We start from the raw sequence: 23,956 nt of genomic DNA on the forward strand, positions 1-23,956 counted from the left end.
AAGTGTAGATCAACAGTTGTGTGGTAGTAGTTGGAAGAAATTCCTACCTATGGCATATTATGACATCAGGGCAATGTTAGAAAAATAATTACTGATTTTGCCAGTCAAGAACTCTGTACAATGCTAAGTGGACTCATCATTTATTTAATCAACATCCTACTGATGAACTGTTTGTTCTGAGTGCTTTTTGCTATAAATAGCAATTTTCTAATATTTAATCTATTTCTTTTTTTCTAAGTGTCTTTTTATTTAAAGTAATTTGACATTTAGTGGGTCAGAGAATATGAATATTTAAAAGTCATTCTGTTGTCAAGATGGCTGCTAACAGGTTTATGAGGTTTTACCCTCCTAACAAGAATATTTCAGTGCCTTCTGCTCTTACCCTTGCCTTCATTAGAAATTATTATCATGAATGTCTGTCAGTTGGTGAATGAAGCCAGCCATTATGGCACTTGCCTGGAATCCCAGCAACTTGGAGACTGAGGCAGGAGGATCACAAGTTCCAGGACACCCTTAGCAAATATAGTAAGAAATTGTCCCAAAATAAAAAATTGAGGACTAAAGATGTAGCTTAGTGGTTGAGCACCCCTGGGTTTAATCCCAGTACTACAACAAACAAATATATAAATTTAAATTTATGATGGGTGAAAATTAAATTTTATATGATATTTTCATTTTATGCATTTGTTGCATGCTATTTGTAATCACTTGAATCTTGGAAAAATTTATAAATTCTTACTATTCCTTGAAAATATTTTGCCAGTCCAAATTGTATTTAAAAAGTTTGACTTCTCTGGGGATTGAACTCAGGGCACTCAACCACTGAGTGCTGAGCCACATCCACAACCCCTTTTTGTGTTTTATTTAGAGACAGCGTCTCACTGAGTTGTTTAGAGCTGGCTAAGTTGCTGAGTCTTGCTTTGAACTCAGGATCCTCTTGCTTCCACCTCCCAAGCTGCTGGGATTACAGGTGCACGCCTTTGAGCCTGGCCAGAAGTTTGACTTCCTATCCTATCAAGTTCCTTTTCCCATCTAGTGAGGGAGTTCATAATAGAATTGCAGCAATTCACCTTTGTTAGTTTATTAATTTCATCCCACCAGTATTTCTTGAGCATACAAATCAACAATTTGAATGCTTGTGTAGGAGATATTTTATAAATGATTATATAGGTAAGTAATTTTGGAGACCATGAAAGGGAAAGGAATAAGATTAAAAGAGATCAGAGGACCAAAGACTTTGCAGCAAAATAGGACAAGACTTGGAGGAAGGACAGGGTTAGGGAGCACACTTGGTGTTCCATGTGGGGACACTTGGCCTGTGCAAGAGACTGAAAGCAGCAGTAGGCACAGGCCCAGTGAGTGAATGCAGAGGAGTGAGCAGCAGCATGGGTCACAAAGGGCCTTGAGTCCATGTTTTATATGCTTTTGCCATGGTTAAGGGGGCACTGGCATGATCAAATTCACATATTAACAAGGTCCCTGGCAGAATGGTAAAGAATGTTGGTGGTGGAAAGCAGGTATAAGGTTGAGAGTTCCATTTAGGAGGTCTTTTCAGGAAGCGAGGGCATTATTCTATGAAGTGGAGTGTTTGGGGAGGAAATATTGAGCTTTCTAATTATATTTGTATTTAGAAGTTAACCAACATAAACATACAGATCATGTTTATAGTCAGTGAGTCAGTAGCCAGAGTGGCTCTGGTTCTCTTATTACCATCTTGGAGTGCTAGGTTCATTGTCTCCATTCAGCAAAGAATTGAAGAACAGGACACAAAGACTGCAAGCAAGAAGTAGGTTTATTGCAAAAGAGACAGAGATAGAATTCTCGAAAGAGAAGGAGCCCCAAAACTGGAAGTTTCTTTGGGAGTTTTGGCCTATTCTTATTATCCCTGGAATTTCCTCCTTTCCTTATCTCCTCCCCTGTCCACACACTCCTCACAGTTACTGATTGGTGCCCCCTCTATCCACATGTCTGTTTTTGTTTTTCTATTGTCTGATTGGGCCCCCACTTTTGTCAAGCAGGAAGTTGACCTCATCAGAACACCGTCTCTTTGCTTCCTTGTTCTGGCCCTCTCCCCAACTTCCTCACTCACCATCTTGCATTGGCTGCCTAAGCCCTTCTACATCTCCCTCACTGTGTGGGCTCGTGTTAGGGCTCCATATCCCTCTCTAAGGTCAGGGGTGGCCAAGCAATATGCTTTGGCTAGGGAAACATGAGCAGAAGAGTGTTTGTCTGAGAGATGGAGGAAGTGTGTGTGGTTCAATCCCCAGCACCGCACACACACACACAAAAAATTTAGGACAACTAGGCTTGTCTGGACAAGAAGGTGACTAGAGGCATATGAGTTTGAATCAGGTTTCAGAGACTTGGTACAGATTGTTAAGGGGAGGGAGGAAGAAAGAAGAATGTCAGTAACATACCCAGGAGCCTGCCACAGTGCTTGTGGGCATGTGGCATTTTGGGGAGGGAAAATGGGAGAAGATCAAGAATTTATTTTTCAACATGTAAATTTTGAGTTGCCCATGAGATTCTAAATGGAAACCCAAGGAGATGGCAGATAAGGAGGTGAATATTGGTCTGAGAGATCTGGTTCTTCCAAAGAATCCAGCCCACTGAAGTGTGTGTCTCTCGTTTCCACTGTGTGCATTAGCTCTGCTTGTTCTGGTCAGTCAGGGTCCAGGCCAACAGATCTGACTCCCACACACACTTCCTCCATCTCTGGGACACAGGCTCTTCTGCTCATGTTTCCCCAGCCAAAGCAAGTTGCTTGGCAACCCCTGACCTTAAAGGAGTCCAGAGAAAATCAGAGCAGTTCTGGCCTTGGGCTCACAGTTTTCAAGACCTTCCTGCTGGTTCTCAGCTATTCACAAATACAGGTTTGAGTTTGCTCAGAACTGTGCCCTCTTCCACTTGTCTCAGGAAATGCCCTGGAGGACCTCAGGCAGAATGCATGCTGCAGCAGAATCTCTCTGGGGCTAGACTGGTACAAATGTCCTCAGACCTAGGAAAGAGAGGTCTCTGCAGGAGAGGTTGCCATCTTGTCATTTGTCTTTCCAATTAGCCTCCCTTCACCACATTACTAGAGGCCACTGCTTTAAAACACAAATGTGGTAAAGAGCAAGTGAGATATATCAGTGAGGTTAAACAAAGCCAGGGTGTATCTCCCTCTCCCTAGCCTCTGCTGCTAGTTTCTGCTAAATTTCTTTAATTTAAACTTTCTTTAAAAATATAGAACAGTCCCTTAGGGCAGATTCCATTGCCATCCCAAGTGGAGACTCAGGAGACCCTCTCTTGGGGGTGGGGCTCTTTCCACCTATGCCTTAGCATCTGAGTTTCAATATTTATTCAGTAGAAGAGAGACAAATCACTATCAAAGTTGCCATCAGAAGACAACCGGTCCCTGCTGTACTTCCTGCTCTGCTGCTGTTAGCCAGGTCCCCACAGGCCTGTTTCTGTGCCCTTCTGTGGTGACTGCGAAGGGCATGAGTTTTTCCTCTGTGGCTCATCTGAAGGATGCTCATGGAGAGACTGGGCCACAGATTGGCCAGGCAGGATTCTGGGCCCAATGCTGGGGAGGTGAGCACAGCAGGCAGGCAGGGGAGGGGGAGTGTACCAGCTGAGATCATGCACCCCTGAAAAATGAGGATGGTGTTACAGGGCACAAACCATGCTGCCGAGCTGAGGCAGCCACAACAGTCCACAACACATCAGAAACATTTCAGGCATGTTCCTCAGAGTTGCAGTCATGAGTTTTAGTAGAAGGGTTAGGAAAAGGAGAAAAGTGACACTCTCAAGGGAGAATGGATCTTCTTAGAGAGGAGAAGGATGATGTGACCTTCCTGCCCTCCGGTTTTATTGGGGATCCTAGGGAATTTTCTAGAGCATCCCTCTCCAGTCCACCTCTTACTTTTGATTGATAGCATAGGAGCTGCATGGACCACCTCCAAGAAAGTATGGTGCAGTGCTCCTAGAGTAGGAGTTTTTGAGTTCCTCTGTTTTTGCCTTGATTTCCTGCCTCCTTGATCAGCTTTTTAAAAATTTTTTTTAATTTAAAAAATGTTTTAATTTATAAGTTTTTAATTTTTTTTTTTAATTTGGGCTGGGGTTGTGGCTCAGTGGCAGAGTGCTTGCCTAGCGTGTATGAGGCACTGGGTTCGATTCTCAGCACCACATATCAATAAATAAAATAAACATCCATTGACAACTAAGAAAAACATTTTAAAAAAAAATTTGTTCTAATTAGTTATACATGAAGTTCATGACCCTTTGACTAGCCCTCAGCAAGTCTTCTTTGTGAGAGTCTTGATGTTTTGATTGCCAGGATCATGGGGGTTGTGATAGTTTGGTGATAAGAGAGGGTCCAGGCTACTTCGTAGAGTGTAATAGGATCTTGAAACAATTTTTTTATTTTTTTATTTATTTCTTACATACATGACAATAGTGGAATGCATTACATTCATAATTATCCATTCACGACAATTTTTCGTGACTCTGTATATAATGTATGTTCACGCCAAATTATGCCATTATACATGAGCTCTTTTTTTTTGCATTACAATTCTTAATACACCTTTATACCACAATTTATCATATCTCTGTTTGTATATAAGGTATGTTGACACCAAATTCACATCTTCATACATGTATTTTGTATAATGGTGACTGTCTCCTACCACCATCCTTGCTTTTCCCCTTCTCCCTCCCTTTCCCTCCCACCCCTATTCCCTGTCTAGAGGTAATCTTCCTCCCATGCTCTCCCCCCCCACACTCCACTTTAAGTCATCCCCCTTATATCAGAGAAAACATACGGTATTTGTTTTGGGGGGATTGGCTAACTTCACTTAGCATAATCTTCTCTAATGCCATCCATTTCCCTGCAAATGCCATGATCTTATTCTTTTTTAGTGCCCAGTAATATTCCATTGTGTATAAATTCTCAGAAGAGGATATACAGTCAATCAACAAATATACAAAAAAATGCTCATCATCTCTAGCAATCAGAGAAATGCAAATCAAAACTACACTAAGATACTATCTCACTCCAGTAAGAATGGCAGCCATTATGAAGTCAAACAATAACCAGTGCTGGTGAGGATGTGGAGAAAAAGGTACACTCATACATTGCTGGTGGGACTGCAAATTGGTGCAGCCAATTTGGAAAGCTATGGAGATTCCTTGGAAATCTAGGAATGGAACCACCATCTGACCCAGCTATTCCTCTTCTCAGACTATACCCAAAAGACCTAAAAACAGCATACTACAAGGGACACAGCCACATCAATGTTTATAGCAGCATAATTCACAATAGCTAAACTGTAGAGTCAACCTAGATGCCCTTCCGTGAATGAATGGATTAAAAAAAAGTGTGGCAATAGCTTTTCTTAAGGGATTGTAATTATGGCTGGAGGAGGTTTTAACATCCCAGGTCTCTTCTTCCAGGTGCTTGCCTGTCAGATAAGTCTCTTTATAGTTTCCATACATCTTTCATGTCCTTTTCCCTGCTCACCCATTCACAACTGACTAGCTACCTAATAGCAGGAATATAAAAGTGGCACTGGGAAGGTTGCCTGTTGCCTTCCAGAAGCGAAACCCTTGTTCTCAGGTACCAGAGCTAAGATCAAGAAGAGTTACCTTGGAGGCCTGATCATGGATGTAGACCCGGGGGGTGACTTTTTCCCCTCAATTTTACGGATGATGTTTGACCAGAGGGCTTCACATAGCACTCTTTAAGCCATACATTTTTTTTTCAGCTCCAAGCACAGGAATTGCCTCTCTGGAAACAAGCCCATTCAGTTAAGGTTTTTTCAGTGCAAAGAGTTTGTGGGCTCCTGTGGTTATTTGACTGGCTTGTTTTCTCAGGAAAAGTCTGTATGTGCCCATTGCTGCTTCATATCATTGCCCAATTTCATAGCTCAAAGTGGAGAAGGAGAAGCCAGCCTCCTGAATATAAATGACAGTTTCTATCAGTGGCATGCAACAAACTGCTTTTTCAAAAATGAGTGCCCTTAAAATATGTTCAGTTTCTATCTGTGGCATGCAGCGAACTATTTTTTCAAAATTTATGTGCCCTTAAAATGTGTTCAAAGGAAATATTTTATTTCGCAGCAGGAAATAGTAAAAATAAAAAGGAAGAAATGGCAAATCCATTCAACTGGAAGCTTTCTTGACCTGAGTTGAAGACACAGCATTTTTTCCTTAAGCATGATCTCAGCCATGTGCTTTTTTTCCCCTTACTTTTGCCAATCCAATAACAAAGATGAGGTTTTGAGAAAAGGGAAAAAAAAGTTTTATTGCTGTTACCAAAATCTTGGTCCTTGTCCTTAATACCAGTCCAATAATGAGGACACAGTTTTGAGTAAAAGGAAAAAGAAGTTTTATTGCTTTGCTAGCAAAAGACAAACACATGGGATTGCTGTCTCAGATGATATGATTCTGCCCATCAGGGAAATAGGGAGCTTTTAAAGGTGATTCAAAGGCTACATTCCATGTGTTCTCTGTTTCCCAAAATTAAGAAGTAGAAGATCCTAGAGGAGATGATCAAGAAGTTAAAAAACAAAACAACAACAACAACAGAAAAAAACACTTGCTGGTTTTAAAGAAGCAAGGGCTATATGCAAAGCATAAAGTGAACCATTGTTAAATTGCTCTGCTAGCAAAGGAGAAACACTGGAGACTCCAGTTCCAGAATCTGTGATGGGGAGCAGATAGTTTTTAAAGACATGATCCAAAGGAATCCTGTTTCCAGACATAAGGAAGGAGAGATCAGGGAAGGGAAGATAACTGAGAAGAGAAACAGGAAGAAAAAGGGTAGGGGAAGGAGGTTAGGGGAGAAGGAAAAATTATGTACATTTTAGAACAGCAAAGGACTATATTCAAAACATTAAGTGAACCACTGAACAATCCTCCCAACCCCCAACCCCCGTGATAGGGATAGAACCCAGAGCCTTCTGCTTAACTAGGCAAGTGCTTTATCACTGAGCTACATCCCAGCCCTTGAGAGTTTTGTTTTGACAGGGAAAAACAGGAAATGAAAAATGTCCCTCTTGCTTTTCTTGAAGGGTGTCATCCAGCCTGCAGGTCATGAGTATGCAGAAGGGTGTGCAAACAATAGCACCAGTGAATTCCACAGGAAAGCAGCTAGTATAGCAGAGGCTGTGCCAGGGTTTACTTGAGAGCAAGGGCCTTTTGGCGGGCATTGTATCATTATTTTTCCTGTAGCCTAGTCCAAATACAAAGTCTTGACAGCTTAAACCAGCCACAGGCCCAGTTCTCCAAGCCAAATCTGATTTCTCTATACCTGGAGCATTTGCTTATTTCTCAACCTTGGCAGGATCACAGTATTTCTCAGCTAATTTCCAGGGATAGAAACTAACATTCCCTGTCCTGCTCTAAAGAGGACCCAGCAGTGGCCCAGCCTATATGAATATGAAACAGATGGGCTTTGATCCAGCTGTATTTCCCCCTCAGGAGCCTTTAATTTTCCCCTCTGGATGGGGAACGGAGGAATCACCATAGTCTTAAGCACATTTTGAGAGGATTATCTTTTGGAACAAGTAGAGAATAATATTCTATATTCTGTCTGTAGACTTATTCTTTAAATTTCTCCCTTGAATTTTTGTTTGTTTTAATACTAGGGAATTGAAACCTGGGGCACTTATTCCTGAGTCACATCCCCAGCCCTTTTTATATTTTGAGATAGGATTTCACTAATTTGCTTAAAGCTTAAGTTGCTGAAACTGGCCTTGAACTTGTGATCCTCCTGCCTCAGCTTCCTGGGTTACTGGAATTACAGGCATGTGCCATCACACCCAGTCTCTATTGATCTTTACAATCATCTTCATAACTTGTTCATACTTAAGGAGTTAACTTTAAAAAGTTCATTAAACATGGTATCTGTCTGCCACGGGAAAAAACGAGGCTAACCTTTGGCTCTAGAATTTAGTTAAAATTATAAAAATGTGTGATAATCCTTAATTATTTTGGTTATTGTTTTTGTATCTTTGACAATATTAAACAAAACAAACTTAGTTCCTCCTGTTCTGTGCTCGAAATACAGATAACTTTTGTGATTCTGAAATGAGGGTGACTTCCTACCCGCAAGCAAGCTATCAGTTCTGAAGTGGACACCAGCTGGGCATCCTGTAGTTTATTTCATTTCTGACACTACATCAGAGTATATCAGGTCCACAGGTTCAGGCAGGGCTCAGTAACACAAAATGGCCCCTACTTTCAGACATAATCACAAGTCTAGGCTTTTGGAACTGCTGACCAACTGGCTACAAATTGGATTCCTATTGTTACAGGGCTAGGACCTCCTGGGAAACTGAGGCAGTACAAAGGCTCCCACCTTTAAACCTAATTCTAAAGATTTCACACATATTGCTCAGAGTGCCAGGCATGAGTTTATTAAAAGAAAGGGGTTTGGCACGGTGGTGCACACCAGTAGCTTGGAAGGCTGAGGCAGGAGGATCACAAATTTAAGGCCAGCCTCAGCAATTTAGCAGGCCCCAAGCAACTCAGCGAGACCCTGTCTGTAAATAAAATACAAAAATGTTAAATGCCCCTGGTTCAATCCCCAGTACCCCCCCGCAAAAAAAAAAAAAAAAAAAAAGGAGGAGGAGGAGAAGATGACGACAACAGTAACACTGAAGGAAGAAGAGAGTGGGTCCTCCAAGAGCAGAGGGATAGCATGCATCTCCTGCTCTCTGGTTTTATTGGGGATCCAGGGAAATTTCCAGAGTCTGCACAGGTCCACCTCTTGACATTTGACTGACAGCAGGATGATAGAAAACTTTCAAGTCTCCATTGCTATGACTCTAGTCACTTTGACGTATGCCAACCAGTTTTAGTTGAAACCCCTTCTTACAGATTTTATGGTTAGGGGGAATTAACCTTATTACCCTGAGTTTCTGGATCTAGTCTGTATAGGGTCATAGAAGCCCCTATTTCAGGGTAACTTGTATTCTTCTTATCGGCATTTTAGGGCCTACATTTCTTTTACAGATAACAGGTAGTTTGCTGAGGAATATAATATATCCTGTGGACATAAGCCAGGCAGGGTTGCAGGTAAATTGCTTCTCAAAAGTGAAATTATGTAGGGGTGAGCACAGTGTGTCCAGTCTATAGAACCATTTCCCCAGCCTCACATTCCTATTACTCACACCTGACTGTTCCCTATCACCATGATCCCTTTTTTTTAGGCTTCATTAATTTACTATAGGAGTTCACAAAATTCAGGAAACCACTTACTTACATTTACCAACATATTACAAAGGATATTTAAAAGACACAAACAGCCAGATGAAGAGATCTGGATAGGTCCTGAGTATAGGACCTTGTGTCTCCATGGAGTTGGGTTGTGCCACCTTTCTAGCACATGAATGAGCTCTTGTTTACCTTCCTACAAATCTCTGAACCATGTCCTTTTGAGTTTTATGAAGATTTCATCATGTAAGCATGATTGAAGCACAAATAGTCATGTAGAAATGTGATTGAACCAAAAGGAGGTGGTCCAGTGCTAATAGACCCGAGTGAGGAATCCCCACAAGGCCTATCTATTCAGATTTTTCTTGGCCTCGCCATGCAGCAGGACCCCTCTGAAATGGGGGTCTTATGAAAGGTGGGGAACATTATAGTTCCTGTGACTGCCTTGAGGAAAAGAAATTCTAGTTTCAATGGTCTGCCTTGGGAGAAAAGAGGGGCAGTTGAAAGAAGGGCAGAAGTTCTGAGAGAAATTTTGCTTGCTGAGGCATAAAGCATCCCAACACTGTAACAGAAGAAAGTCTTTCACCTCATTGCTCTGAAGCTCTGCCAAAGCACGTCCGGAAGCAGGGACAAGTGCCAAATACTTTAACAAGATAAACACATTGTTCTAGGTATTTAAGAAATAACAAGGACTACTGGAGTTATGAGCCTGGAACAATGAACAAAAACCAAAATACAAATATCCTATCAGAATTGCTTAATGATAGAGTCAGATTTCAAGCTAGCTCATTTTCTTTTCTTTTTTTTTTTCAAAGAGAGAGAGAGAGAATCTTTAATATTTATTTTTTAGTTTTCAGCAGACACACCATCTTTATTTGTATGTGGTGCTGAGGATCAAACCCGGGCCGCACGCATGCCAGGCGAGTGCGCTACCACTTGAGCCACATACATCCCCAGCCCATCAAGCTAGCTCATTTTCAACTATAAATTCTTTATATTTGTTCCTTTATAACTAGACATCAAAAAAACTAGGGTGATAGAGCAGCTAATTATAAGTCACTAGTTTGGGTTTTCTTCCTTTTTTTTTTTTTTAACTAGGGATTGAACCCCAGGATGTTTAACCAATAAGCCACATCACTAGCCCTTTTTATTTTTTATTTTAAGACAGGATCTTGCTAAGTTGCTTAGGGCCTCACTAAGTTGCTGAGAGTAGCTCTGGAACTTGGGATCCTCCTGCCTTAGCCTCCTGAGCCACTGGGATTGCAGGCTTGCACTACCATGCCCAGCCTAAATCACCAGTTTTGAAATTAATTTTAAATTTTCAAAATTAATTTTAGTTTTGAGAAATCCACCAGCCCTTTTTATTTTATTTTGAAACAAAACAAAAAAACTCCCTAAATGCTCAGGCTGACCTTGAACCTGTGATCTTTCTTCCTCAACGCCCCAAGTTGTATGGATTAAGGCATGTGCTGCTGTGCCCAGCAAGAAATCCTTTTTGTAGGTATGTACAATTAATAAATGCTCTTTTCGAGAAAATGTCCTGATCCAAAGACACAGAGACTCTTAATTAGTGGTCCCTTCATTTAGTTGTTGATTGATGTAATAAATGAATATGGCTGTGTATGTGTGTATGGCAATGTGTTAGATACTGTGGGTTTTGTTGTTTTAACACGGTGTGTCTGTGTACACACATGCTACTGGATATTGAACCCATAGCCTCAGGCATGCTAGACAAATGCTCTACCGTTGAGCTATGTGGCTATACCCTGTGAGTTGTTTTTTAAAATGATAGTCATAATCAGATCACACTCAAAGCCAATGAAACTAGAATCTCTGGGACAGATATCAAGCACTAGAATTTTATAAACTTCTCAGAGAATTTTAACACACAGCTAAGTGATTGTCAGCTCAAGTAACTTTCAACACAGAGTTGTCCTTCAGTGTCTTTGGGGTATTGGTTTTACACCCCACCATACCTCATGTGGATACCCAAATATGTGGATGCTCAAGTCCCTTATATAAAATGAGTATTTGCATAAAACTTGTATACTTTTTTTTTTGAGGTATTAGGGATTGAACCCAAAGGCACTTTACCACTTAGCAACCTATCCAGTCCTTTTATTTTGAGTCAGGGTCTCACCTCAGTCTTCTAGCCTGAGCCTCTTAAGTAGCTGGGATTATAGACGAAATCATCTTTAGATTACTTATAATATTTACTCCAGTATAAATGCTATGAAAATAGTTGTTATACTACTGTATAGTCTAGAAAATAATGACAAGAAAAAAAAGTCTACATTTTCATTTACAGACACAATTTTCTTTTTAATGTTTTCAATCTGCAGTTGATTGGATCTGAATATAAAGTTTATCTTATTTAAAAAAATAAATGACAGCAGAATGTGTTACAATTCTTATTACACATATACAGCACAATTTTTCATTTCCCTGCTTGAATATAAAGTATGTTGATACCAATTCGTGTCTTCATACGTGTACTTTAGATAATTATGTCTATCACATTCCATCATCCTTGCTAATCCCCTGCCCGCTCTCTTTCCCTCCCAACCCCGCTGCCCTATCTAGAATTCAATTTATTGTATAGTCAGTACTATCATGACCCCAAACCCAGACAGAGAAATTTTATGAATATCAGTAAAAAATCATCAACCAAATACTAGCAATCCAAATATAGTTTTTTTATATATACATTCTCTCTCTCTATATATATATATATACACACATATATATGTATGTGTGTGTATATATATGTAAGATGTTTATAGTATTATACGTCATAAAAAAGTGAGCTTTATTCTAAAAGTACAAGGTTAGTTGAACTTACAAAAAAATCAATTAATGAAATGTACATATCAGGGCTGGGGATGTGGCTCAAGCGGTAGCGCGCTCGCCTGGTATGCGTGTGGCCCGGGTTCGATCCTCAGCACCACATATAAACAAAGATGTTGTGTCTGCTGAAAACTAAAAAATAAATAAATAAATAAAAATTCGTGCTCTCTCAAAAATGAATAAATAAATAATTTTTTTAAAAAAAGAAATATACATATCAGTAGAATGAAGGACAAGAATTACATGATCATCTCAATAGATACAGAAAAGGCATTTGACATAATGTAACACTTTTTCATGATAAAAAAATCAACAAATTATAAATAGAAGGGAACCATCTTAGTCTAATAGAAAGCATCCAAAAAAACCCCACATACTTAAATAGTAAGAGACTGAAAAGCGAGGAGGTCTACTATGTTCACTCCTAGTCAACATTGTACTGAAGGTTCTGCTAGGGCAATTAGGCAAAAAATAAGTTATGTAAGTAGGAAAGAAAGAAGTAAAACTAGTTCTATTTGCATATGACATAAGCTTATGTGTAGAAAATCCTAAGGAATCTAGTAAAAAACTTTACAAGGCCAGTAAGGTTGCAGGATATGAGCAATATATAAGAATCAAGCTAAGCACACTCACACCTGTAATCCCAGAGGCTTGGGAGGCTGAGACAGGAGAATTTCCAGTTCAAAACCAGCCTCAGCAACTTTAAGCAACTCAGTGAGACCCTGTCTCTAAATAAACTACAAAATAGTGCTGGGGATATGGCTCAGTGGTCAAGTGCCCCTGAGTTCAATCCCTGAAGGTTAAAAAAAACAAAAACAAAAAAACCACTCATCTTTTTACTATCTCCATAATTTAGCTTTTTCCAGAATGTCATATAGATGGAATCACACAGTAATTGTCCTCTGTTCTGGTGCACTGAAGATCTTATCATAAGTGGGTATTGGATTTTGTCAAATGGATTTTTATGCTTATATTTTATGACCATGTGATTTTTCTTTTTTAGCCTGCTGAAGGGAAGGATTACATTAATATAATATGCTTAACTATAGTTTAAAGAGGATTTTCACCTCTAACTTCATGTGAGATAATGGTCTGTAGTTTTCTTGTAATGTCTTTGTGTCTGATTTAGGTATTAGGGTAATGCTGTTCTCATATGATGAGTAAGGAAATGTTCTCTTTTTTTCTATCTCCTGGAAGAGATTATAGAGAATGGGATCTCTTCCTTAAGACATTTGGTAGAGGGCTGGGGATATGGCTCAAGTGGTAGCGCGCTCGCCTGGCATGCGTGCGGCCCAGGTTTGATCCTCAGCACCACATACAAACAAAGATGTTGTGTCCACCGAAAACTAAAAAAAAAAAATAAATATTAAAATTCTCTAAAAAAAAAAAAAGACATTTGGTAGAACTCACAATGAACCCAGTACTATCTGTTTTGGAAGGTCATTAATTATTGACTCAGTTTGTTTAGTAGGAATAAACCTATTCAAATAGTTTGCTGCTTGTATTTTGAGAAGTTGTGTCTTTCAAGGAATTGGTCCATTTCTTTTGTATTATCACATTTGTAGACAGTTGTTTGTAGTATTTCTTAATCTTTTAATGTCCATAGAATCTGTAGTGATGTCTCCTCATCATTTCTAATATTAGTAATCTGTGTTCTCCCATTTTTTTCTTAATTGGTATGTGTAGGGGCTTATCAGTTGTATTGATTTTCTTTTTCAGAGAAACAGCTTTTAGTTTCATTGATATATTCCTACTCTCTGTTGAATTTCTCTTTTTGATTTTTCTTATTTTTCTCTTAATTTTTATTCTCTTCTTCTGGTTATGTTGTATTTAATTTGTCTAGTTTTCTAAGCTCAAAGCTTACAGGTTTGGTTTTAGATCTCCATTCTCTTATAATATTGCTTTCAGTGTTATAAGTTTCCTTGTAAATAGTGCTTTCACTGTATCCCACAAATTTCAATAAGTTTTTTCATTTCCAATTAATTAAAAATATTTTAAAGTTTCTTTTGAGATTTCTACCTTGACCTGGTGGAGGACCTGGAGGGAAAACTAACAAAAGCTCCCCACTCCATTCCAACCCCTTGACTGTGTTGACCTCATTCCTTTGGTAAATCTGAGAAGAATTGTTGATTTTTTTAGTTTGTTCAGCTTTCTACTTTTAAAATGGAGTGATAACATCTGTGCTCCCTTATATGCCAGATCAGAAATCAGATATGCTCTGAGAAACATTCTGAATCTCTGCATGACTGAATCAAATTAAACTGATCTGAACTTACTCTGGCTTTGAGGGGTTAGTTGTTGTTGTTTGTTTTTTGTTTTCGTTTTTTTATTTGGTACTAGGGATTGAACTCAGGGATAGTTAACAGCTGAGCCAAATCCCTATCCCTCAAATGACTCTGTTTTTTGATTTCTTTGGAAAGACTAAGGTATCTGACCTAATTTTACATTCTCTTTATTCTAAGAAACACCTTAAATTTATTTGTAGTCCAGCCCCTACTTGAAAGATAGTGGGTTGACATTATATACCTTATAGCAAAACCTCATAAAGTGTTTATAAATCTCTTTCCTTTTCCCAGAGTTTCCTGTGGGTTCTGCCACATCTGTAGACATCTATGTCATTGGTGTGAGAATAACACTGCCTTCCAGATAAGGACACACACACACACACACACACACACACACACACACACACACACACACACACACACACACACACACACGGTGTGAGGTATCAGTATTTGAGTTGTTGGATCCCAGAGAGGCAAAAGGCCTGAAGGATGTAGGACCCAGAAGAGTGGCTGGCTTATGGTCTGGTTCAGAAATGGCTCATTATCTTGTCACCTGCAGGAACTGCTGAATGTTGGCCCAAATCCTCCCCACCTCCTCTACTGGCTGCCAACTTCCTTCTCAGAAACTTGACCTTGCCAGGCCCCTTCTTCACCTGCTCCATTCCTTTCGGCTGCAGGGTGCATCTCCCTCAACCTCTGTTTTGCACACATACCAAGCAGTTCAAATAAGGGCTGCTGTGTGTTGCCCCCTATACCATTGATATAGTTCTTTGTTCATGGTCTTTATCAGACATGTAATCTTAAAAGAAAAACACCTGAACAGGCTGTGGCCAAAATTTTGACCCTGCACTTGGATATGTGAAGTCTGAAGAACCTTGGATCTCTTTGATCAAACCAGGTCCCACGTAGGCAAAGTTGGCAGTGTGTTCCATCAGCCACATGGGCAGTGTTCATTCCTACCAGTAATCAAGAACAGCAGCTGCTTCCAGTGAAGAAGGACTACAAGTAAAGCAGTAGTACCAGTGATAAAGAAAGTTTTCTCACAAATAGTCACAAAAATGACACAATAAACAGGTAGCATTAACTTTTTAAAAATTGGAGAAAGTGGGGCTGGGGATGTGGCTCAAGCGGTAGCGCGCTTCCCTGGCATGCATGCGGCCCGGGTTCGATCCTCAGCACCACATACCAACAAAGATGTTGTGTCCGCCGATAACTAAAAAATAAATATTAAAAAAAAATCCTCTCTCTCTCTTTCTCTCTCTCCCTCTCTCACTCTCTCTTAAAAAAAAAAATTGGAGAAAGTGATATCCCCCACACACATCCTCCCCCCCAAAAAAAAAAACTTGTATCTTTTAAAAAATTTTTTCTTCTTGGTCAGTTCTTTTTAACTTTTTAGGGAACAGATGATTCCTGCCTTTATAGATTATTTCAGAATATAAAGAAGATAGGGCTATCAAGTACAACTAAGTAAAAAAAATTTAAAAAGGAAAAAAAGAAGAAGAAGATAAGGCTAGGGATATAATATGCTCAATGATAAAATGCTTGCCTAACATGCATGAAGCCCTGAGTTCTATCTCCAGTACTACAGAAAAAAAATAATTTTTAAAAATTAGAGAAGATAACTGCCAGGTCATCTTCTGTGGAGGTGCAGTCCTATAATCTCAGCAACTTAGAAGACTGAAGCAGAAAGATCTCAAGTCAAGGCCAGCCTAAGCAAGTTAGTAAGACCCTGTCTCAAAATTTTATGAAAATAAGAGCTGGAGCTATAACTCAGTGGTAAAATGCTCCTGGGTTCAATCCCCAGTATGAAAAAAAGAAGATAGATGCTGTTCATTTCCATCTATGGAAGAATCATCACCCTGAAATATACATCTCAAGAAAGAAACTATTAATTTTGCAAATGAATAGAGATACTTTTTAGGTAAAATAAATGTCTCCGGAGGGAAAAACTGCCAGTGTCCTAGACATCTTTCACTTGGTGTCTTTCATTAAGCTTAATTATTTTGAGAGTATCTACATGGTTACATGTAGCAATAATTTTCTCCATTTTCTTGGTATTCCATTCTGTGTACTTAACCTTTGGTTTGTTCATTCATTGTTGAATGTTGGGGTGGTTTCAGTTTGGGGATATTGTGAATTCAGCTTCTATGAACATTTTGAAACACGACTTTGTATGGGTATTTGCTTTTCCTTCTCTCAAGGCATAAAATCTCAAACTAACAGAACACATTACAGTAGAGCAAAGAATGAGTGAGCAAATTGTGGGAGGACACAGGAGTGATCACAGGTGGCCAGAACAGAGGACTCAAGCACAAGTTGAGCCTTTGGTGGTAACGTTTGATTACAAGCTATTTCTTTTTCTTTCTTTTTTTTTTTTTTATGAACTCTCCATTTCTTTTGGAATCAAGTCCTGAATCCCCAGCCTCTTTTGACCACTCACATTAGATTTATATTCCCCCTTGCAGGGCATTTGTGCACAGAGGGTTATAATAGTTGAGGTGAGTTGCTGATTCTGTGCCAGGATTCATACACATGCTTCACATGCATTATTGTGTATAAGCCTTTTAGGAACCCTGCAAAGGAGATGCCATTATTTTTCCCCCTTCCTCCATATTTATTCATTCTCTTTCCTGCCCTCCTCTGCCCTCCAGTGCTGGGAAATCAAACTAAACTCAGGGCCTCTTGCATGCTCGGCAAGCATTCTACAACTTAGCTAAGATACCAGTTGAGACACCATTAGCATCCCCACTGTGCTTTGAGGAAAAGCAAGGCTCAATCAAGTTAAGGAACCTGCCCACAATTGTATGACTAGACAGTTGGCTGGTTGGATGTTAATCCAAACTTAAGATCTGGCACTTTCAAACACAATATTGTATACCTTTCCTCACTGCAAGGGTAGATTATGAATAGAATTTAAAATGCCATTTTAAACTGTTCTCCCACATCTAATTAATTCCTAAATTTCTTAGTGTGTCAGCTCAGTGGCTTCTTTTGGATTGCCCAGACTTAGTCAGATCACACTGTGGGGTGTCTCGAGGCACCAATTATTTCTCCCAAAGCCTGCCACAGCCTTGAGTCTGCCTTACTGGGCTGTGAGCACAGTGCCTGTGTGGATACTGATCTTTGCTGCCTGATTGTCTAATGCCTACAAGATGCCAGATGCTCAGTAGTGACTGCCGAATGATCCTAGGGTAAGAGTAATTTAATAGCATTACCAGGTATGAATACTTGTCATCAGTTTTATTGAGGTATTTGTATAAGCCTTGTTAACTTATTGTTTGCATTTGTTTTATTTAGGTATTATTTATTTATTTATAGTAAAATTGACCAATTTGCCTTACTTTAATAAGTCTTTTTTTAAACTGTCTTTTGTGTGGTAGATAATGCTTTCTCTCCTTTTTTTTAACCTTTATTTTATTTGTTTATTTTAATGTGGTGCTGAGGATCGAACCCAGCTCCTCGCAAGTGCTAGGCGAGCGTACTACCGCTGAGCCACAATCCCAGCCCAATTTAATGAATCAACAACTGTGTACAATCATGTAGTCATAGCCACAATCAAGATAAAGAATACTCCCATAACTTCAGATTCCCTCATGTGCCTTGTGTTTGATTTCCTTCTCTATCCCAGCTCCTGGCAATCATCATTCTTATATTTTCTGTCCCTGTAGTTTTGCCTTTTCTAGAATTTCAGAAAAATGAAATCATAGAGTCCATAATTTTTTGTGAATGTGTTGTATACCTTGGCATATTGCTTTTGAGGTTCATCTCTGTTGTTGCGCATGTCAACCATTTTTTAAAACCACCTTAATTTTTTTTAATTAGTCCAGAAATAAGAAACCAGTTCCAATAATGTTTAGTGTGGTGAAAGCAGCAATTCTCAAAGTGTTCTGCACACTTGGGGGTGGGCCCCAAGATCCTCTGTAAGTTCAGTGATTTTCATAACATTGAGATGTAATTTACCCTTTCCACTCATCCAAGTATAAGAGGAGTTTTTCAAACACTGTGCATCATGTGATACTACAACAAATTGAAGGCAGAAGCAGATAGGATCCATCTACCTTCTGTTGAGCTGCCTGACTTAAGGAAATTTATAAAAATGTGAATGGCACTCTTCTCACTAAAACTATTTGTGTTAAAAATAAAATAGAACTATTTTTCATGACAAATATTAATCATTAACATGTAATGGGCTGTTTATTATTTTTAAATTTTTAAAATATTTTTTAGGTGGACACAATATCTTCATTTTTTTGTTTGCTTTCATGTGGTGCCAAGAATCTAACCCAGTGCCTCACGCATGCTAGGTGAGCACGCTACCACTTGAGTCACATCTCCAGCCCAACTGTTTATTATTAATAGATAAATTGATACACTTTTTTTTTTTTTGCAGTGTTAAAGATGGAACCCAGGGCCTCGTGCATGCTAGGCAAGTGGTCTGCACTGAGCTGCACGCCCAGCCCTAGACAAAATACCTTAATTTTAACTTTTCATATGATGGATAATAATTCATAGAAGCTATATAAACAGACGTTTCTGTAGAGAGGTGCTGAGACCAAGCAGTGTGAGAATCTTTGGATTAGAGACATTTTTGATAAGGCCTCAGGAAGAGAAAGGAGAGATTCTGATGCTGGGTAGGGATAAGAAGTGGGTCTTAAAACCCTGGGGTTACTGAGTGTGAAGGGCCTAGAGAAGGGATGGGGCCCAGGGGTAGGCATAAATGCCAGGACAGGGCTTGACAGTCACAGTCTTGTTCTCAGCCCTCTGTCATCTCCTTGGACCTGGTTGGACAGGTTCTTCTGATATCCTGATTGTACATGCTTCCTACAAATAGCAAATGAGTAACTAACAAGGGCAGTTGGTTCACAGAAGGGTGACTGCAAGACCCAGAGAAGGCTACTGTTTGCTGAGATGAAGTGGCAACTGGGCTATGATGTCAGGTGGGGTGCTTTCTAAGTCTGCTGTGTGCCAGATGATGATGATGATGGTTATTATTATTATTGTTACTAATACTACTTTTATTATTATTGGTACTGGGAATTAAACCCAGGGGCATTTTACCACTGAGCTACGTTTCCAGCCATTTTTCATTTTGAGACATCTCATTAAATTGCTGAGGCTAGCCTCAAATTTGTGATCCTCCTGCCACAGTCTCCTGCGTCACTGGGATTACAGGCGTGTTCTATGCTCCTGGCTGTCTGCTGAATTCTTACCCGAGAGCAATCATAAGAAATCAATAGGATTGTTTCTTTGGCTTTCAGGAAAAATAAAGACAAAAACTCTCCTCCTACTCAATATAATTCTAAACTCAAAAGACTCTCTGAAGTAATTATTTTGACAAAAGCAGATGGGAGGCTACTATTATTACTGGCAATATTCTGAGGAAAAGATGTGTGTGGTCCTCATTTAATGACTTTACCAGTGCTATTAATAAACAGTGACAAAATTGGACCTACTGATTTTTAATCTTTTAATTACTTCTCTCTTGCAGACGAAAGGGCCTATGGTTCCGACTGAGGAAGATACTTCTCTGTGTTTTGGGGTTGTACATTGCCATTCCATTTCTGGTCAAACTATGTCCTGGGATACAGGCCAAATTGATATTCTTGAATTTTGGTAAGTGGTGTATGTCAAATTTTTAATAAATTCTAGAATTTATTTCCATAGTGATGTCTGATTTTAGTTTTTTTTTAATTTTAGTTGAGATTGAAGTTGTACCTAGTAAAATTTATAAATCTTAAAGATACAGTGCATAGTTAGGTAGGTAGTTAGAGCCACCACCCAGTTTAAGAAATAACACATTTCCATTGCCCAGGAAATTCCCTATGGCCTTTCCCAGTTGTAATGATTTTGTAATGATGGCTTGCCCTTCAGTGCTGCATTGTGTCCCACAATGACTGTACTGTGTTGGGTGTTGGGAACCTGTCTTAAGCTGTGGTGAATAAAATGTTGACGATGTAAAAAGTCATCTGAAGCTGCCATGTTGGAGATGATTTGTCACTTGTACAGTATAGGAAGTTAACTGTCCTTGGAAAAAAATGACCAATGAAAAATTTAGCAACTTTAAAAAAATAGTAATAATAATAATTAGGCCTTTTCTTTTTTTCTTTTAAAAAATGTCTATTTTTTCCTCCTGAACAACACCTTGACACACAGGCTGGGGATGTAGCTCAGATAGAGTGTGCTTGCCTCGTATATATAAAGTCCTGGGTTCCATCCCTAGTACCAAAAAAAAAAAAAAAAAAAACTGACATGGTTTGATTTTTGTGGAATTTCATGCTGGCCTTATAAGTGGCATAGGCTCTTTGTTAGCTTGGACCCGGTGTTTCAAAGTTGTTTTGGGGGAAGTTGGAAGAAATGGTGTGAAAGTATTGAGCCTATGAGACAAAAGGCAGAAGGTAACCAGATGTGGAAATAGTCACTTTGGGAGAATCATTTCACACTCAACCCATTTACTGCATGAAATAAGTCCTTGAAAATGAACATGGACATCATTGGAATTGGATGAGGAGGGCTCCACACAGGCTACTTGCTTGCTCTTTTGCAGGGTTGGTTTGAAAAGAGAGACTTTGGCCCTTGTGTAGATAGAAGCTTGATTCTCAGGAAGCTGGACTTCATGCTGTAGAAGCAGCAGGAGACTGTCAGGATTAGTGGGAATTGCAGGGAGAGGGTAGATGGGAGGAGCTGTGAGGTGCTGGTTGATGTGGATAGATGTGTGGCTTAGGAGATGCAAAGCCAGGGATTGGTGGAGGGTGGCAGGCACCTCTCTAGTGGTACAGCACATTTGGGCTGTCAATCTATAACAGACTTAAATCACAGAAACTTGGAGATGACTGAATAACATGGAATTTCTGCTCCCAACCCCCAACACTGTTCTGTTCCTACAGAGGAACAGAACAGTGAGGCCAACATTTAATGCTTTGTAAATCCAAATCAAGGTTTTTATTTTGGTATGTTATAATAACTGTAAAATACTTTCTACTAAGAGACACATTTGGTTTTTCTTTTTTCTTTTTTTTTCTCTTTGGTACCAGGGATTGAACCCAGTGTTCTTAACCACAAAGCCACATCCCAGGTTCTTTTTTTTTTATTTTTTTATTTTGAGACAAGGCCTCACTAAGTTGCTTAGGGTCTCGCTAAGTTGCTGAGGCTGGCTTTGAACTCACAGTCCTCCTGTCTCGGCCTCCTGAGTCGCTGGGACTACAGGAATACACCACCATACTTGGTGACATTTGATTTTTCTAATGGAAAAATTAGCCAAACTTCTAGAAATTTATGCTTACTAGAGGTTTTACCACTGTGAGAAGCACAACTTAAAAAGAAACTACAATATACTAAAATCAAGGAAGCTTTATTTTTCTGACATTAATGCCCCTTAAATATAAAAAAGAAGAGAATTGGGGGTTCCATGTAAACACAAAAGCACAGGGCTGCAAATTTGCTAGTGACAAACTTGAATGGATCCTGCATGGTCATATAACTTTGCTGGCCCTTTCTTGCCTTAGGCCCCTGGGGACAACAGGGTTGTGTGAGGCATGTTATCCCCTGGGGCCTGGCATACTGTGGGGCCTCAGCAAAGATATGAATTGAATTTTCTTTAGGTTATTTATTGGGTTACTTTAGGTATAGTCCACAAATTTTGCTGGGCTGCTTTCCTAAGAAGATGACAGATTGTTCCACCAGAGTAGAACTCTGGGTAGAATTAGCCTCTTTGGCACAGAGGGGAAGGCTGTGCATGCGAATTGGGGTTATCACAAGCCCCCAGGGAAATATCAGTCCGTAACACTTTCCTTTACATGTCTGTTACATGGAAGTAGGAAGCTTATGGAAGGTTTTCTTGGTTTCTTGGTTTGTTTTTTATCTCATTATTTTTTGCTCTGCTACGGAACAAATCCAGGCCATCATGCATTGCTAGGCAAGTGCTCTGCCACTGACCTATACCCCTAGCCCTATGGCAGTGTTTTGTTTTTAAGGGAGATTTTTAGTTGTCAAATAGATAAATACTGGTTTGGGGCCTCTTTTGAAAAGTTACTCAAAAATCTGGTACTAGGAGCAGCAATTGGACATTTCCTGCATCTTCACCCACATGGGCACCTGCCTGTCTCTATACAACACATCAGATGTCCCCTCACACAGAACTGAGGAACCCTGGTCTCCAGGCCCTGCCACCCTCCCCAGGCAGCTGGAATGGGTCATGACAGCCCTTGAGGTCCTCATCAAGAATAGCCTTTTGTTTGCTGGGAGAAAGGGACATTCTCTGCACAGCTGCTTGAAGCTCCTGGCTTGTCAGTTTTTCTGTTCTTACTGTGTCAAGGTTTAAATGTCCTTGCCCATCTTCCCTGCTTTAGAGGTAGAGGAGATGGTAGTTTGGGCGCCCCCTGGTGGTGACCTGGAATTTTGCCTTAAGCCAGGAGAAGGCCTGTGTGGAGGGAGGAGGTACCTCTCTTCTTATCTCCCCCAGATTGGTATCATGACCTGGTGACTGGCCATTTTGACATTGAAGGAACTATAATAATCTTTTGGGCCCCAGAACATGGTTACTATGGTCTTAAGTTCACAGCAAATCTGAAACCAACGAATCAGATAAATAAACTTTAGAAGCATAGCATCTGAGATTTTTTTTTAATATTTATTTTACGATTGTAGTTGGACACAATACCTTTATTTTACTTGTTTATTTTTATGTGGTGCTGAGAGTCGAATCCAGGGCCTCGAACATGCTAGGCAAGTGCTCTACCACTGAGCCACAACCCAAGCCAGCATCTGAGATTTAATGCATTAGTCTATTCTAAATACATTTTCATCAGCAAAAGGAATGTCTTTTGTAGTTTTGTGTTTTGTTTTTGTTTTTACAATACTAGGGACTGAACTCAGGCCCTCGCCCTTGGAAAGCAAGCATTCTACCACTGAGCTACATCTCAACCCCTTTTAAAATTCTATTTTGAGACAAGGTTTCAATAAGTTGTCCAGGCTAGCCTTGGACTTGAACTTGGGATCCTCCTGCCTCAACCTCCTGAATAACTTGGATTACAGACATGCAACAGTAAAATATATCATCCTTCTAAAACAAACAAACAAATAAGTTGGTCAAAAACTCTGAATAGCTTAAATAACAATAAAAGTCTCTCCGAGAAACTCTTTGGTAACACTGTAGTATCTTGTTTCTCTCTCTCGTGTGTGTGTGTGTGTGTGTGTGTGTGTGTGTGTGTGTGTGTGTGTGTTTTGTGTGTGTGTCTGTCTATCTATCTATCTGCTTTTCAATACTTGGGACTCCAAGTCTGATTCCATCCAAAATATGTCCAGGTGATACCTGTCATCTGTTGTTTGGGAATCTGGAATATGTTCCTGGCTGTCATTCTGCCCTCCAATCAGGGATCAGGATGGCATATCCAAATGAGAAGTGAAAACAGACTGTTAGTTCAGAAGCCAGGAAAATAACTCTAGTCTGAGCACATTGCCTCGGGCCTTTCTTGGAACTAAGTTAGATTCCTATCCCCAGCTTTCTTTTCTTCCTTGCAAAGCAATTCATGTTAACTCCCTATAGTTGTCTTTTTTTATCCGTTTGCTTCCTGGGGAAGCCCCTGTATCCCACATCAAGTAATTAGAATTTGATAAAACTCAGA

The 23,956-nt window shown here is 39.7% G+C and overlaps 1 protein-coding gene across 3 annotated transcripts in view; it reads left to right on the forward strand.

Moving 5' to 3' along the window:
* Abhd12 (abhydrolase domain containing 12, lysophospholipase) overlaps positions 1–23,956 on the forward strand; it is an 86,633-nt gene that overhangs the window by 40,714 nt on the left and 21,963 nt on the right. For 2 of the 3 annotated variants that reach the window (XM_021732724.3, XM_005334582.4), the window contains exon 2: positions 19,825–19,949. The exons of the other annotated variant lie outside the window; for it this stretch is intronic. In XM_021732724.3, the coding sequence (XP_021588399.1) occupies positions 19,825–19,949 (125 nt within the window). The remainder of the gene's footprint in view (positions 1–19,824; positions 19,950–23,956) is intronic. 3 annotated transcript variants of the gene reach the window in all.

This window comes from Ictidomys tridecemlineatus, chromosome 5 (genome assembly GCF_052094955.1).
Source record: "Ictidomys tridecemlineatus isolate mIctTri1 chromosome 5, mIctTri1.hap1, whole genome shotgun sequence".
Lineage (NCBI taxonomy): Eukaryota > Metazoa > Chordata > Mammalia > Rodentia > Sciuridae > Ictidomys > Ictidomys tridecemlineatus.